Source organism: Salvelinus namaycush, chromosome 42, assembly GCF_016432855.1.
Source record: "Salvelinus namaycush isolate Seneca chromosome 42, SaNama_1.0, whole genome shotgun sequence".
NCBI lineage: Eukaryota > Metazoa > Chordata > Actinopteri > Salmoniformes > Salmonidae > Salvelinus > Salvelinus namaycush.
This window is the reverse complement of record NC_052348.1, coordinates 19,410,840-19,428,323: the sequence shown is the minus strand read 5'-3', so window position 1 is coordinate 19,428,323 and position 17,484 is coordinate 19,410,840. Positions and strand designations below refer to the sequence as shown.

Genomic DNA, 17,484 nt, shown 5'->3' with positions numbered 1-17,484 from the left:
ACTCTAGGTCTGACGGTTCTTTAAAAGTTCAAACAAAAGTAACTATTGCAGGCACTGTCTGCCTCTAAGCCCCTCAGTGTGTCACTCCATCCTTTCTGTGTGGGTGTGTAAATTTTTCCTTGAAATCTGATGGGATGAATGACTGATTTACAGTTCATGAGGGTTGCCTATTCACATATATTAAGTTTTGGAAAGATTTGACTTTTTTAACCCTTCGAAACAGCCCTTTTGACACCAATTATGGCACTTCCGGTTGGCACAGGAAGCTGAAAGTAAACACATATCCTCATTGGAGTGGGCTTTTACAGAATCCTGAGTTTTAAGTCTATAAGTTAAGAACTCACTGATTTACATAGGGTTGAATGCACTATTTCTCTCAAACTGCAGGTTGGGTATGGCAAACACTTTTAGGGTGATTTAACCACTTCCGGTTGCTCCAGGAAGCTTAGAATCAACACAGGTAGACCTCATAGTGGCTTGATGGATTGTCATTGAAGACAGGTTCATAAGACATTCATAACCCACATAGGCTTCAGGTTGAATTTAGGGGTGCAGGCAATGTGTTCCTATGGGGTGAGATGTCATTGTAAACTGTTTGATGTAAACACCTTCTTTTAACTGTTAAGGGTTAATGCCACACGGTCAATGTTAGGCTTGCACAGAGACCTTAGGAACGTTCCTGAGGTCAAATTGTGCTTCTAAACCTTAACAGTTCTCTCTCTGTCTCCCAAAAGCAAAAGACTTGAAATGTAGGTCAAGGGTCATCTTCTTGTCACTGTCGCTGCGCTCAGACCGAGCAAGCTACGGTCAAGCGGGGCATCTCGTTGAACTCGGCACGGCTATGGTGATGTCATTTTTGGTGGTGATTTCAGAATGCTATTTTGGTGGTTTTTCACTGTTGAAACATATTGCAAATGCACAAAAGTCAACTAGCAAGTCAGTGTCCATCAGCCAATTAGATATTTTCAGACACCAAACTGATACCATCTGACTCCAAACTCACTTTTTCCAACTCGTTTAGAAGCCAACTATCACATATTTCAGAGCAGGCCCAAAATTCACAGCGCCTTCCATTTAAACCATAATAAAACAAATAATACTTAGTTATGTTCTAGCTGCGGGTCCAGTTTTCACATTATGTTTAGCCCTATGTGAGGCGACCTCGAATCCCAAGTTTCGGCTCGATAGGTCATTCGGTGCCCGAGCAAAACCTTAATTGGTGCTGAAATTCCACTTTTTTCCATGCCTTGCTACGGGGTCCTTGAATGAGCTATCGGACAGAAATGTCGGGGTCCGTCTCTATGGGCCGAGCCGGTTTCAATGCACCTAGTCTTGCAACTCTGGGACTTTTCTAAATGTCACCATTTTGTAATGCTCAAAATGAATTGAAGTCAATGCAAATGCACCGAGGCTTTTTATCGGTCCGAGAACCTTCTAGAGCCACATAACTCACCGTGCTTAATCGACCTGAGCTCTAGAACAGGTTTGTAAAGTTTCAGAACTCTAGGTCTGACGGTTCTTTAAAAGTTCAAACAAAAGTAACTATTGCAGGCACTGTCTGCCTCTAAGCCCCTCAGTGTGTCACTCCATCCTTTCTGTGTGGGTGTGTAAATTTTTCCTTGAAATCTGATGGGATGAATGACTGATTTACAGTTCATGAGGGTTGCCTATTCACATATATTAAGTTTTGGAAAGATTTGACTTTTTTAACCCTTCGAAACAGCCCTTTTGACACCAATTATGGCACTTCCGGTTGGCACAGGAAGCTGAAAGTAAACACATATCCTCATTGGAGTGGGCTTTTACAGAATCCTGAGTTTTAAGTCTATAAGTTAAGAACTCACTGATTTACATAGGGTTGAATGCACTATTTCTCTCAAACTGCAGGTTGGGTATGGCAAACACTTTTAGGGTGATTTAACCACTTCCGGTTGCTCCAGGAAGCTTAGAATCAACACAGGTAGACCTCATAGTGGCTTGATGGATTGTCATTGAAGACAGGTTCATAAGACATTCATAACCCACATAGGCTTCAGGTTGAATTTAGGGGTGCAGGCAATGTGTTCCTATGGGGTGAGATGTCATTGTAAACTGTTTGATGTAAACACCTTCTTTTAACTGTTAAGGGTTAATGCCACACGGTCAATGTTAGGCTTGCACAGAGACCTTAGGAACGTTCCTGAGGTCAAATTGTGCTTCTAAACCTTAACAGTTCTCTCTCTGTCTCCCAAAAGCAAAAGACTTGAAATGTAGGTCAAGGGTCATCTTCTTGTCACTGTCGCTGCGCTCAGACCGAGCAAGCTACGGTCAAGCGGGGCATCTCGTTGAACTCGGCACGGCTATGGTGATGTCATTTTTGGTGGTGATTTCAGAATGCTATTTTGGTGGTTTTTCACTGTTGAAACATATTGCAAATGCACAAAAGTCAACTAGCAAGTCAGTGTCCATCAGCCAATTAGATATTTTCAGACACCAAACTGATACCATCTGACTCCAAACTCACTTTTTCCAACTCGTTTAGAAGCCAACTATCACATATTTCAGAGCAGGCCCAAAATTCACAGCGCCTTCCATTTAAACCATAATAAAACAAATAATACTTAGTTATGTTCTAGCTGCGGGTCCAGTTTTCACATTATGTTTAGCCCTATGTGAGGCGACCTCGAATCCCAAGTTTCGGCTCGATAGGTCATTCGGTGCCCGAGCAAAACCTTAATTGGTGCTGAAATTCCACTTTTTTCCATGCCTTGCTACGGGGTCCTTGAATGAGCTATCGGACAGAAATGTCGGGGTCCGTCTCTATGGGCCGAGCCGGTTTCAATGCACCTAGTCTTGCAACTCTGGGACTTTTCTAAATGTCACCATTTTGTAATGCTCAAAATGAATTGAAGTCAATGCAAATGCACCGAGGCTTTTTATCGGTCCGAGAACCTTCTAGAGCCACATAACTCACCGTGCTTAATCGACCTGAGCTCTAGAACAGGTTTGTAAAGTTTCAGAACTCTAGGTCTGACGGTTCTTTAAAAGTTCAAACAAAAGTAACTATTGCAGGCACTGTCTGCCTCTAAGCCCCTCAGTGTGTCACTCCATCCTTTCTGTGTGGGTGTGTAAATTTTTCCTTGAAATCTGATGGGATGAATGACTGATTTACAGTTCATGAGGGTTGCCTATTCACATATATTAAGTTTTGGAAAGATTTGACTTTTTTAACCCTTCGAAACAGCCCTTTTGACACCAATTATGGCACTTCCGGTTGGCACAGGAAGCTGAAAGTAAACACATATCCTCATTGGAGTGGGCTTTTACAGAATCCTGAGTTTTAAGTCTATAAGTTAAGAACTCACTGATTTACATAGGGTTGAATGCACTATTTCTCTCAAACTGCAGGTTGGGTATGGCAAACACTTTTAGGGTGATTTAACCACTTCCGGTTGCTCCAGGAAGCTTAGAATCAACACAGGTAGACCTCATAGTGGCTTGATGGATTGTCATTGAAGACAGGTTCATAAGACATTCATAACCCACATAGGCTTCAGGTTGAATTTAGGGGTGCAGGCAATGTGTTCCTATGGGGTGAGATGTCATTGTAAACTGTTTGATGTAAACACCTTCTTTTAACTGTTAAGGGTTAATGCCACACGGTCAATGTTAGGCTTGCACAGAGACCTTAGGAACGTTCCTGAGGTCAAATTGTGCTTCTAAACCTTAACAGTTCTCTCTCTGTCTCCCAAAAGCAAAAGACTTGAAATGTAGGTCAAGGGTCATCTTCTTGTCACTGTCGCTGCGCTCAGACCGAGCAAGCTACGGTCAAGCGGGGCATCTCGTTGAACTCGGCACGGCTATGGTGATGTCATTTTTGGTGGTGATTTCAGAATGCTATTTTGGTGGTTTTTCACTGTTGAAACATATTGCAAATGCACAAAAGTCAACTAGCAAGTCAGTGTCCATCAGCCAATTAGATATTTTCAGACACCAAACTGATACCATCTGACTCCAAACTCACTTTTTCCAACTCGTTTAGAAGCCAACTATCACATATTTCAGAGCAGGCCCAAAATTCACAGCGCCTTCCATTTAAACCATAATAAAACAAATAATACTTAGTTATGTTCTAGCTGCGGGTCCAGTTTTCACATTATGTTTAGCCCTATGTGAGGCGACCTCGAATCCCAAGTTTCGGCTCGATAGGTCATTCGGTGCCCGAGCAAAACCTTAATTGGTGCTGAAATTCCACTTTTTTCCATGCCTTGCTACGGGGTCCTTGAATGAGCTATCGGACAGAAATGTCGGGGTCCGTCTCTATGGGCCGAGCCGGTTTCAATGCACCTAGTCTTGCAACTCTGGGACTTTTCTAAATGTCACCATTTTGTAATGCTCAAAATGAATTGAAGTCAATGCAAATGCACCGAGGCTTTTTATCGGTCCGAGAACCTTCTAGAGCCACATAACTCACCGTGCTTAATCGACCTGAGCTCTAGAACAGGTTTGTAAAGTTTCAGAACTCTAGGTCTGACGGTTCTTTAAAAGTTCAAACAAAAGTAACTATTGCAGGCACTGTCTGCCTCTAAGCCCCTCAGTGTGTCACTCCATCCTTTCTGTGTGGGTGTGTAAATTTTTCCTTGAAATCTGATGGGATGAATGACTGATTTACAGTTCATGAGGGTTGCCTATTCACATATATTAAGTTTTGGAAAGATTTGACTTTTTTAACCCTTCGAAACAGCCCTTTTGACACCAATTATGGCACTTCCGGTTGGCACAGGAAGCTGAAAGTAAACACATATCCTCATTGGAGTGGGCTTTTACAGAATCCTGAGTTTTAAGTCTATAAGTTAAGAACTCACTGATTTACATAGGGTTGAATGCACTATTTCTCTCAAACTGCAGGTTGGGTATGGCAAACACTTTTAGGGTGATTTAACCACTTCCGGTTGCTCCAGGAAGCTTAGAATCGACACAGGTAGACCTCATAGTGGCCTGATGGATTGTCATCGAAGACAGGTTCATAAGGCATTATTAACCCACATAGGCTTCAGGTTGAATTTAAGGGAGCAGGCAATGTATTCCTATGGGGAGACATGTCATTGTAAACTGTTTGATGTAAACACCTTCTTTTAACTATTAAGGGTTAATGCCACACGGTCAATGTTAGGCTTGCACAGATCGTCAGGACCTTAGGAACGTTCCTGAGGTCAAATTGTGCTTCTAACCTTAAAACTTCTTGCCACTATAGGGGGTGCTGTTTTCGCATTAGCATAATTTCCTCTACAGATTAAACTGCCTCTTATTCAATTATTGCTCTTACTATATGCATATAATTAATACCATTGGATAGAAAACAATCTATAGTTTCTAAAACCGTTTCAATTTTGTCTCTGAGTGATACAGAAGTCATTTCACAGCACTTTCCATGACCAAGAACATAAAATCAAGATGTGTTATGCTGGCTTCAAAGCTCTGCCTATATATGGTCACGCCACCTATGACCCGAAACACACTTCATTCGTCTTCCTCTGGGTGTCAAGAGGACGTCAGAGGAGAAATTTTTTGTTTACCTTGTACTGACGTGAAATAAGACCTATTTCTTTGGCGTGACCGACAACTTCCGGTTCTCTGATTCGCGCTATTTGGAGGTGCGATTGTCTACTGTTTTGCTGCCGTTACGGATGAAAACTATCTCCGTCTCGAAGTTTGTTTGATACATGTGACCATATCATCTTAATGTATGTTTTTTCAATATAGTTTAATCAGATTATTTGAATTTTTTCGGGAGTTTTGCCGTGTTCCGTTCTGTGACTTTTTTTACTTTGGCCAGTCGACCAGTACATATGCTAAATGAAGAGGGAAAGTTGCCATTATGAATGGATTGAACGACTCATCAGGACTAAGGACACATTGATCAACATTCTGATGAAAGATCAGCAATAGTAAGACCCAATTTACGATGTTATTTCATATATCTGTCGTGCATGTGAACTGGTCGCGGGCGCCCAGCTGGTTCTGGCTGGCGTGGCTATGCTAATTTAGCGCTACATTTTGTTTTCGCTATAAAACATTTAATAAATCTGAAATATTGTTTGGATTCACCAGATGTTGGGCTTTCAATATCTGTACGCTGTGTATTTTTCTGAAATGTTTTAAGATAAGTAATTAGTTATATGACGTTGGTCTCTGTAATTGTTCTGGCTGCGTCAGCACTATTTCAGATTGCAGCTGCAATGTAGAACTGTGATTTTATACCTGAAAAATGCACATTTTTCAAAAAAAAACTATGCTATACCATAAATATGTTATCAGACTGTCATCTTATGAAGTTGTTTCTTGGTTAGTGGCTATATATATTTTTATTTAGTCGAATTAGTGATAGCTACTGACGCAGGAAAAAACTGTTGGAGTAAAAAAATTGTGTCTTATGCTAACGTGGTTAGCTAATAGATTTACATATTGTGTCTTCCCTGTAAAACATTTAAAAAATCTGAAATGGTGGCTTTATTCACAAGATCTGTATCTTTCATCTGGTGTCTTGGACTTGTGATTTAATGATATTTAGATGCTACAATTTACTTGTGACGCTATGCTAGCTATGCTACTCAGTGGGGGGGGAGTGGGGGGTGATCCCGGATCCGGGTTGGTGACTCGTTAAAGGTTAACGGTTCTCTCTCTGTCTCCCAAAAGCAAAAAAATATGAAATTGAGGTCAAAGGGTCATTTGGGTCCTTCTTCTTGTCCCTGTCGCTGCACTCAGACCGAGCTAGCTACGGTCAAGCGGGGCATCTCGTTGAACTCGGCACGGCCTGGAGATAATGGCAATGCCATTGCAGGCTTTGTGTGTCTTTAAGTACCGTACTTTTTCACTCCATCCTTTTATCCCCTTTTCTTCGTGGTATCCAATCGCTAGTAATTACTATCTTGTCTCATCGCTACAACTCCCGTATGGGCTCAGGAGAGACGAAGGTCGAAAGCCACGCGTCCTCCGAAGCACAACCCAACCAAGCCGCACTGCTTCTTAACACAGCGCGCCTCCAACCCGGAAGCCAGCCGCACCAATGTGTCGGAGGAAACACCGTGCACATGGCCCCCTTGGCTAGCGCGCACTGCCCCCGGCCCGCCACAGGAGTCGCTGGAGCGCGATGAGACAAGGATATCCCTACCGGCCAAACCCTCCCTAACCCGGACGACGCTAGGCCAACGGACCTCCCGGTCGCGGCCGGCTGCGGCAGAGCCTGGGCGCGAACCCAGAGACTCTGGTGGCGCAGCTAGCACTGCGATGCAGTGGCAGAGCTTCGAGACCCACTTAAAAAATGTTTGTCTGAACACACTGCAACTGGATCTGTAACTTTTAACTCCTTTTTGTGAACATGACCAATTTGTCAATGTACGATTTCTCTTAAATTACGATAGATAAATGGCTGGTTCTTTTTTTCCTGACACCGTATGCTTATGTACTTTGACGTGAAGCGGTCAAATTAGCACCCTACTTTACGTTTTTGACCTTTAATCTCAGAAAAATGGCCATAACTCAAAAAGCGTTGAGGCCTCAACGCCATCTTGTTCGGGGCCAACTGTCCATTACGTCTTCGAAATATTTTCCGTTTAGGAGAAAAGGCCACATGCATTTGCAATGTGCTTGTGCATTTGCAATATTATTTATTTTCCCTCTGGTGGGAATTTCCTAGACTGCGGAAAAATGACCAAAATGTGTTATTTTTATAAAACGGAAACCGAACGTCCGAGAGATTTAGTTTGATGACTTCCTGAAAGATCTCTCCCCCGCTCACGGCCCGACGCCGTCCGCGAATTTTAGAAACGTTGCAGGACGTCTAGTAAGGGACCTTACATTTGCAATGTGGCGTTTCTCACTAACCATATGGCGAGTGCTAAAATGTTCCCTTAAGGTATGGAAAGGCCTTGGAAAGGCCATAAGTGTAAGCCAACATAATTCATTATTTTACATTAACATGTAATACATGCATTATGAAGAAAATTGTGTAATTTAGGCTCCACGAAATATGAAATGGGTTATGAAGAAAATCGTGTATGGTTGCCTACATGACAAAAAGGCGTTCTGATTACAAGTGCACCAGTATCCAAAGTATTAAGCGAAATCAAGCACAGAAAACAGCATTGGCATTAATAAAACAATATTTCCCACGAATTAAGTCGCAGGTAAATGTGCGTCTTTTCTCAAAAATTCTGTTCAGCAAGTCTAAAACAGTACATATAGGCATACAACGACACATTTTAAAACATGGTTAAACAAAGACAACATTTCTGTATATTCATGACGTTGAATTAGCCATTAAGAAGAACAAAAATGAAATATAAATTATCGCGTCTATATGGTTGTTGCAAAGGCTTGTGTCGCCTACTGGTTAAATTCGTGTCTTTTCGCACGAATTAAGTAGCACAGAAATTCGTGTATTTTCGCACGAATTAAGTAGCACAGAAATTCGTGTATTTTCGCACGAATTGAACCACCCCAAAAATGCACAAAAACGCACGAAATCTGCTGAAATACATTTTGTACATATATGCGCGAATTGAATGTGAGACTGTGTTGAACAGTGAGTAGTGAAATTGAAGAACACATAGTGGAGATGTTATGTTCCAGTGTTTCTGCACTGTTGGAGCTAGAAACAAGCATTTCGCTACACTCTCAATAACATATACTAAACATGTGTACGTGACAAATATAATTTGATTTAATAATGATTTAAATGCATAGAAGATTGTGGGATCTTGAACATATGATTTCCTCTTTGATTTGACAACTGTTGTATGCTATGCTATTATTATATAATAATATTATAATAATACAATTAGGCTAATCCATGATTAATTAAGCATAATAGTAATATAAGTAAAATATATATGTAGTAGAAATGTAATAATACATTTAGCATTTAGCCTAGAAATTGTTCATGGTCGATAGAATTCGTAGTGATAGGCTATAGTTTTATGAAAGCACTAGGCCTAAAATTATAATTGGTCGATAGGCTACATTTGATATTTAGAAATAATTTATAAGCAATTGAAGATGATAGAAATAAATCAGGCGATATCGAATTGGATCCCATTCTAGTTGTTTGTTCATATTAATTCATACTTTTTCCCACTCAGAATATGTCCTGTTGTCTGCCCGCCTGTCAGTTTGATGCAGGAAATGTACAATTTACATCAAAGAAAAGCTTTATTTACAAATAATACGTGTATTATTAAATACCTACAAATATAATTGCCACACAGTACATTTGTGATCTCAAAGAAAACGGAAAATAGCTATAGTGAGGGAAAGATGTCCACTGACAAATTGTATACATATGTTTTATTCCCACTGAAGTAATAAACTACATCTCTTATACAACTTTACAATTATGAATTCTCTATTCCATCTCAGAAACTAGTAATAAAAATCAAATTAACTTAGTTTATGCATCAATAGTTTGCCAGTCGAAGTACAGTAAATGGAATATAACGAGAACATAACAACACTCGAGGCCGATGAGTCCATTGCGTAAAAGCGCATGCAATTTAAAACATCATTCATTTGTCTGATGATAATGTTATATTTCGATCCTTCGTTCACCACGCTCTGATTCCATGTAAAGAAGACACTCCATTGCCGGACGGAAACGTGTTTTGAACGTTATTTAACTCTCCAACGCCGAAGTTCATGTAATTCCCGTTGTTTTGTGAGGGCTGGATAGACTGCACCGCAGTGGTGGGATAGTTACACGCATAGTTCGTATTACAGCCAGGACTGGGATAATTACTGAACGCTGGGTAACTGTTATAAGTGAAATGGTTAAGGCCCACATTATATGAAGTATTATAGGTCGTCGAGTCTCCAAGGCAGGGCTTCCCGTCTCGGACCAGTACTGGGACTGAGATGCGTCTCGGCGGCGGGATACCGACCATCTCCAGGCTCTGGTCCTGTCGCTGTCTCTTGCACTTGTAGCGGCGGTTCTGGAACCAGATCTTGACCTGTGTGGGGGTCAGTTTGAGCACTCCGGCCAGGTGATCTCTCTCCGGAGCCGACAGGTACTTCTGCTGCTTGAAGCGCCGCTCCAGCTCATACACCTGCGCCTGTGAAAACAGCACGCGCGGCTTCCTGCGCTTCCGGGGTTTGGCTGGTCGATCCGGGTCCTCTGACTTCAGGCCCTCCACCGGCTCGCTCTGAGAGATGTAGGACATGTCTAGTGGAATAGAAATAAACCAACAAATTAATAAAAACATTTCATTCCAGTAGGTTAAATTGTATAAAAGGACCCAAAAATAGGAATTCAGCTCAGATACTTTTTCAGACGTTTAAGAAATTAGACACACTTTCTAGGTCTGCCCTACATCCTAGAGTCCAAAAAGTCAAACGGGTTCAGTCAATTATGAAGGTGACTGCTATATTTTATCAATTGTAATCAGACTTCCATGAAACTGTTTGGTATCCTGACGAGATAATTCAATCTAAACTCCAATTAGCAACCTTTCTCCTTTATTGTAAAATAGATTAGGCCTCCTTATTACTGCTGCTAGTCCAGAATAAGGGTATAATATAGGAGTATAATTACTATTGCATCAGTTGTGAAATGCCTTATGTCCTTAGCACACACATCTTTTAAAAGGCTTTTAGATTGTGCCTGACGCAAATCTGTTCGTTACTTGCATAACTATTCAGATTTCCACATGGGCCTACGTAGGGCTATTTCGATAGTAATATCATATAAACTCTTACCTTTTCTGTGTTTCCCCTCAAAGCTGTACGTCTTCCCATCCTTGATATCCATTTCTAAGAAAGATTTCCCATAAAAGGCAGCGGCGAAGTTGAGGTCAGTATTTCTGTTGGCTTTAACACCATGGAGCTCCTCTCCAAACAGCGAGCTTCCAGACGATATCTCCCGGAGCGGCTCCTGTTTCAGGCGGGCCAGCATGCAGGAGGAGGTCGGTAAGGCACAGTCCATCCGTGGAGAGATGTCCAGTGAGACCAGGTCCTCAGCACTAGTGTGCTGCTCCAGGTTTAATATATCCTTAACCGAGAAGGGTGTGGACGTGCTGGGGCTCGAAAACATTGCCAAGGAACAGTTAATCTGACATATAAATGGCAACAAACCGATGATTTCAAAATGTCCTCTTCTTGGTAATATTTACTGAGCTCAAGTACTCATTTGTTTAACCGAGGGGGATCTTGACTGAAGAATGCATCTTGACTATCAACTCGAGTCCCTAACTTTTCTTGGCCTCTTTTCTGAGACGCAGGGGGAGAGAGGGGGAGGTCAAATCTCTCATGAGACGTTGTTAGGGGACTTCCTATTGGTGTTCGCAGTTCCGGTTACGTCAAAACAATAGCTAGTAAGGTAACCCTACATGTCCGTGCTGCATCTGAATCCAGAATGCAACTTCAGTCCAATTACGCACGGTCACAAACACGCCTTTTGTCGATGGTTGGAATTTATTATACGTTTTTATTAATATTTCCCCTTAAAATGTATATTGTTGAAAGCTAAGTAGAATAGAACTTCCCTAGCAGCAAGACCATAGGGACGAAGAGACACGTTGGTCCCTATGGTCTTGCTGTTACACTGGAACCCGAAACCATGTCTGTCTGTCGGACACAAATCCTGGTGCCTGCCGCTGACCTGGCTATCAGGACGTGATAACAGACGACAACAAACCAGCACCCCCCCCCCCCCCCCCCACCCACGGAGCACAGCCGGGCCAGGAGTGTCACACATGCCATAACATTTCTATAGTTATTCCTTATGACACATTCGTGTAGGCCTACTTGCAGCCATCATGTACAGGCTAGGTACACAGTACACATGTATTATGAAATAAGTAGGGCCTATCATAGGCCTAGTTATTCGATTATTCACGTTATTCTATAAAAATGCATATAATAAAATAACTGTAGGACAAGGTTTTTGGAGAGAATCGGTGTGCGTAAAGAATCCACGACGCGCTGAGAGTACCTCGCGCAGGGTTGGCATCACACCCATTATTAATGCTGGTGGAGACAGCGGTGCCGAGACAGACAGTATTATCGTTTGTTTTATCTCCAGCATCGTTTAACATAGATCCCGGGAACTAAATGGGTCCCACTGTCTCCGACCCGGCTCGCGGTGTTTATAGTTTTAAAGACTGTTTGCGCGCCTCGAAAACTGATGAATGGTCGCGAAGTAGAGAGAGCATCAACCCTGCGGTGACTCGTGCAGCCATTATTTGTGAAATATAGTAAACGGAACTCAGACAAGCCTCAGTGCAGCGCATGGAAATCGTTTTTTTCTTTCTTCATTACTTATTTTTCCCTCTTAAGGTGTGTAAACAATTAACATTGAGTTGGCTGCAGTCTGTTGTGGCCAATCTCAATCAAAGTTGAAAGGCTATACACAGTTGGTGACAGACAGGCCAAGGACCTGCAGGACTATCTGACCAAGTTTGAGTTTATTTTTTTATATTTTTTTATTTCACCTTTATTTAACCAGGTAGGCTAGTTGAGAACAAGTTCTCATTTACAACTTCGACCTGGCCAAGATAAAGCAAAGCAGTGTGACATAGACAACAACACAGAGTTACAGTTCTATTTCAGGCCTTCATTAATAACATGGGATTTCAGTTAAATTGACCTCAATTTAGCAAGCACTCTCTGTGTCAACTGCCCAAATTGAACATGACATGGTTCATGGTTCACATGGTTCATATCCCTAATGCATTCTCTCTCTCGACGAAAAAGTACAAACATAGGCTATTGTAAATAGCTGCTGTAAATCGCTCTGGAAAAGAGCGTCTGCTAAATTACTAAAATGTTTTTTAAAAAGTAAAATGTATTTCTCTCCCTCAGTCCCTCCCTCTCTCCCTCCCAGACCCGTCTGTCTTCAGCACATCTCTAGTTAGATAAAGCGATAGATAAGGCAGCTTAAAAACTTCCGCTGGACTGGATAGTTGAGGATATTCTCCGGGGCTGTGTGTGTTTTATCTAATGAGTCTGTGACGGTTCCTGTGTATGTGGACTGTCGGGAGAGCAGCGCGAGCAGACGCCACGCGCATTAGCACTAGGGACTGGCGTCTTTCCGCCGTCCTCGAGACCTGTCAATCATATTGGTGATCTTAACACCTTTCTAATGGCGCTGACTAATTACCTTGGAAAGATTAACAGGTTTAATCGTTGATCTGATAAATAATCGAATTAGATATCGTCGATAATTGATTCTTAGCCTAATGGAAGTCGATATTGTTATGCTGTGTTCAATTGTAGCCAATCTTTAGGCCTATTTTACTGTGGACGTTAATAGTTTCAATTTACCTGCCCTTCAAGATACATTAATTAGTGCGTGACTTAGACAAACAACTTCTATTTTTATTTTGTCACTGATTATGTGACAAACGTAGACACATTTTTTTCGTCTTGGCATTTCATTTAGATAAATTAAGATAGGTCAATTTAGGCCTACATAATTATTGAAATTGTAATTTGTAAATGTCAAATGCATTTGATCAGACAATGTTGGCAGGTATGATGCAGTTAAATATTCGTTCCAAACGAAAAATAATAGATAACCAATTTGATGATTATTTATTTAACCTTTATTTAACTAGGCAAGTCAGTTAAGAACAAATTCTTATTTTACAATGACGGCCTACCGGGGAACAGCTGGTTAACTGCCTTGTTCAGGGGCAGAACGACAGATTTTTACCTTGTCAGCTCGGGTATTCGATCCAGCAACCTTCTGGTTACTGGCCCAACGCTCAAACCACTAGGTTAATTAGGATTAGGCCTACTACGTTTCTATAACCTAATTTAGTCCATGCAAAATATAATTTAGCTTGGTTCAATATTATTTGCTCATTATTAATCTGAGAATGTTGCCAATATGCCTTTATGGTTTACTAAAATACAAATGTATCATATTTGAATTGTTAATAATTTTATATTAAATCATCCATACGAAATATACCTATGTAGGTTGTTTACAAACACATGGATTTGTTATGTAAATTACAAACACAACAAGTCATTGTTTGGTAGCCTAGGCCTAGAGCCAACATGAAGTTATGTGTAGGCTAGACCCAAAATAAAGTGGGAAAATATCATCATTACCAACTAACTCATTACCTTATCATGAATATACATTCTGTAATTATACAATTAATAAATAATACATGTTATTAAAATATGATCACGAAAAAATCAGTCCTCAATCATAATGGTTTAATCTTGTCTGAACAGTCAGAACAAAGACCCCTCAAGTCTTTTTTTCACACCCAACACTTGTTTGAGGTTGAAGAGTTCACCTATTCCCCTTCATATAACTCTATTCCCCCATGTATCAATTAATCCTCAGACACAATACTGTACTTCTCTCTCTTTCTGACTTATTTTCTCTTTCTTCTCTCTCTCTCTCTCTCCTTGCTCTCTCTGTCTCTGTCTCTGTCTCTGTCTCTGTCTCTGTCTCTGTCTCTCTCTCTCTCTCTCGCTCTCTCTTGCTCTCTCAGTCTCTGTCTCTGTCTCTCTCCCTCCCTCCCCCAATCCAAGGCCGGACTACATGTGGTGACTGGTCTGTCACCCAGGTGTCCCTCCATCTCTCTCACACCCTGATTGTTCCATATAATATTAGCAGCAGCTGGATGCAGATAAGATTTCCTGAATGGATCATCTTTAGTTTTTCTGACATAGCTGTGGCCAAGACAGACGCTGTTCCTTGCTGTGTCACTGGCAACCCTCTGAAAAGTTAGGTCAGGTTAGGACACAGACACTTGGGCCCGTCTTTTAATTTACTTGAATAAGCTTAAAAAATATATACATAAAAATAAATATGTATATACAGTACCAGTCAAAAGTTTGGACACACCTACTCATTCCAGGGTTTTTCTTTATTTTTACTATTTTCTATATTGTAGAATAATAGTTAAGACATCAGATCTATGAAATAACACATATGGAATCATGTAGTAACCAAAAAAGTGTTAAAGAAATCAAAATATATTTTATATTTGAGATTCTTCAAAGTAGCCAACCTTTGCCTGATGACAGCTTGGCACACTCTAGGCATTCTCTCAACCAGCTTAATGAGGTAGTCACCTGGAATGCATTTCAATTAACAGGTGTGCCTTGTTAAAAGTTCATTTGCGGAATTTCTGTCCTTCTTAATGCATTTCAGCCAATCCGTTGTGTTGTGACAGGGGGGGTGGTATACAGAAGATAGCCCTATTTGTTAAAAGACCAAGTCCATATTATGACAAGAACAACTCACATAAGCAAAGAGAAACAACAGTCCATCATTACTTTAGACATGAAAAACATCAAGAACTTTGAAAGTTTCTTTAAGAAGGCCAGCATTCTGGAGTCGCCTCTTCACTGTTGACGTTAACACTGGGGTTTTGCGGGTACTATTTAATGAAGCTGGCAGTTGAGGACTTGTGATGCGTCTGTTTCTCAAACTATACACTCTCATGTACTTGTCCTCTTGCTCAGTTGTGCACCGGGGCCTCCCACTCCTCTTTCTATTCTGGTTAGAGCCAGTTTGCGCTGTTCTGTGAAGGGAGAAGTACACAGCGTTGTACGAGATCTTCAGTTTCTTGGCAATTTCTCGCATTGAATAGCCTTCATTTCTCAGAACAAGAATAGACTGATGAGTTTCAGAAGAACGTTTTTTGTTTCTGGGCATTTTGAGCCTGTAATCGAATCCACAAATGCTGATGCTCCAGATACTCAACTAGTCTAAAGAAGGACAGTTTTATTGCTTCTTTAATTAGAACAACAGTTTTCAGCTGTGCTAACATAATTTCAAAGGGGTTTTCTAATGATCAATTAGCCTTTTAAAATGATAAACTTGGATTAGCTAACACAACGTGCTATTGAAACACAGGAGTGATGGTTGCTGATAATGGGCCTCTGTACGCCTATGTAGATATTCCATGAAAAAATCAGCCGTTTCCAGCTACAATAGTCATTTACAACATTAACAATGTCTACACTGTATATCTGATCAATTTGATGTTATTTTAATGGACCAAAAAATAGCTTTTCTTTCAAAAACAATGACATTTTTAAGTGACCCCAAACTTTTGAACGGTAGTGTATGTCCCTTTATTTAATGTATCTGTGGATTTTGTTACCCAGAATTTTGTTTGGTTTTTGGTTCATCATGTACCCTGATGAAGACAGCTTGCCTGTCGAAACGTTGGTAAATTAAATATTTTTGCATCTGAGCTCCTAGAGTGTGTGGCTCTCCTTTATTTTTATGGTTTTTGGTGGCTGTCACATGATATTTTTGTCAGTAGTCCTAGTCCACCACCATGTGGTCATTACTGTAGTTGAAACAGTGTGTATTGTGATGTGTGAGTAGCCATGTGAAGTGTCTTCTGTCTGTGCACCATTTGTCTTCATTTCTCCGTCCCTCCCTCTCCTCTCCTCAGACCTCTCACCCCTCTCAGCTCATGTTCTGAGGCTTGGCCGGGGATCAGTGAGTGTGTAACTGAGTTCAAGGTAGTGTGATGGTCCCTATGGGAGCTGGGACGATATGGGTTCTGGCCTGTATTACCTGCTGTTATTGTTTTGTCTACAGCTTTTCCCAGCTGATGTTGGGCCTCTTCGGTTTCAGATCTCTTCTCAATTAAAATGTACAAGATAATCCATCATTGTCAAGATGGTGTAGCACAGGGCTATTGAAATCTTACCCTACGACACGTGCCAAACTCATTCCACGAGGGCCAAGTCTCTGCGTGCTTTCACTACAACCTTGTTCTTGAACGACGATTTAAGGTCACTAATTAGTAAGGAACTCCCCACACCTTGTCTAAGTCTTATTTGAAAGGATAAACCAAAAACCCGCAGACACTCTGCCGTCCGTGGAATGAGTTTGACACACCCCTGTCCTACGAGCTCCGTAGCCTAATGATTTTCTGTTCTACCTGATAATGAATTGCACCCACCTGTTGTCCCAGGTCTAAATCAGGCCCTGAGTAGAGGGGAATTAGGGGAAAAAAGCAGTGGAACTGACTTTGAGTTCCAGATTAGAATTTGAGGGTGATAGTACTGTGTGTGCTGAGAGGTGGTTTATATTGCCCATGACAAAGATATTTTCACAGGCTTACATTTTTCAGTGTTTGTGTGATAAATAATATGACGTGAAATGTAAGTTTGTTTTCTTGTGTACATGGAATATATTTTGAAATGTAAGACAGCTAGTTGATGTCTGTTTCTGTAGTCCTGGTGCTGTAAGATCTGCCATGACAGCCTGTTCTTGTTCTATTGTGGTCTTTGTAACTGAACTTCACAATAACATGTTAAAGGTGTAAGGGGTTATTTAAAGGTGTAATGCAATCATAGATGGTTTATTTTCTGTGTGATATTCCTCTGACCACAGCAATTTGTCCAATTGATTCTTAAAAGTATGATTGTGCAGTATGTGGTTTGCCCTGAAGGAGGCGGTATCACACAATATTACACTTTAGTGATCAGGGGCACAACGTTTTAAAATGTTCAGATAGAAAT

The 17,484-nt window shown here is 41.0% G+C and overlaps 1 protein-coding gene across 1 annotated transcript; it reads right to left on the bottom strand.

Annotated features, from left to right (window-relative positions):
* Nucleotides 1-9,504: 9,504 nt before the first annotated feature.
* Nucleotides 9,505-11,062, bottom strand: LOC120034671 (homeobox protein Nkx-2.5-like). Its single transcript, XM_038981270.1, has 2 exons — nucleotides 10,729-11,062; nucleotides 9,505-10,195 (listed from the first exon to the last, which is right to left on the bottom strand). The coding sequence occupies exons 1-2, from the start codon at nucleotides 11,060-11,062 to the stop codon at nucleotides 9,582-9,584; spliced, it is 948 nt and encodes a 315-aa protein (XP_038837198.1). The 3' UTR covers nucleotides 9,505-9,581.
* Between the last annotated feature and the right edge of the window lie 6,422 nt (nucleotides 11,063-17,484).

Coding starts and splice junctions, on each gene's coding strand:
- LOC120034671 (XM_038981270.1), bottom strand. CDS start 11,062: ATGTTTTCGAGCCCCAGCACGTCCACACCCTTCTCGGTTAAGGATATA. Junction 10,196..10,728: donor TGAGGGGAAACACAGAAAAG/GTAAGAGTTTAT, acceptor CTATTCCACTAG/ACATGTCCTACATCTCTCAG.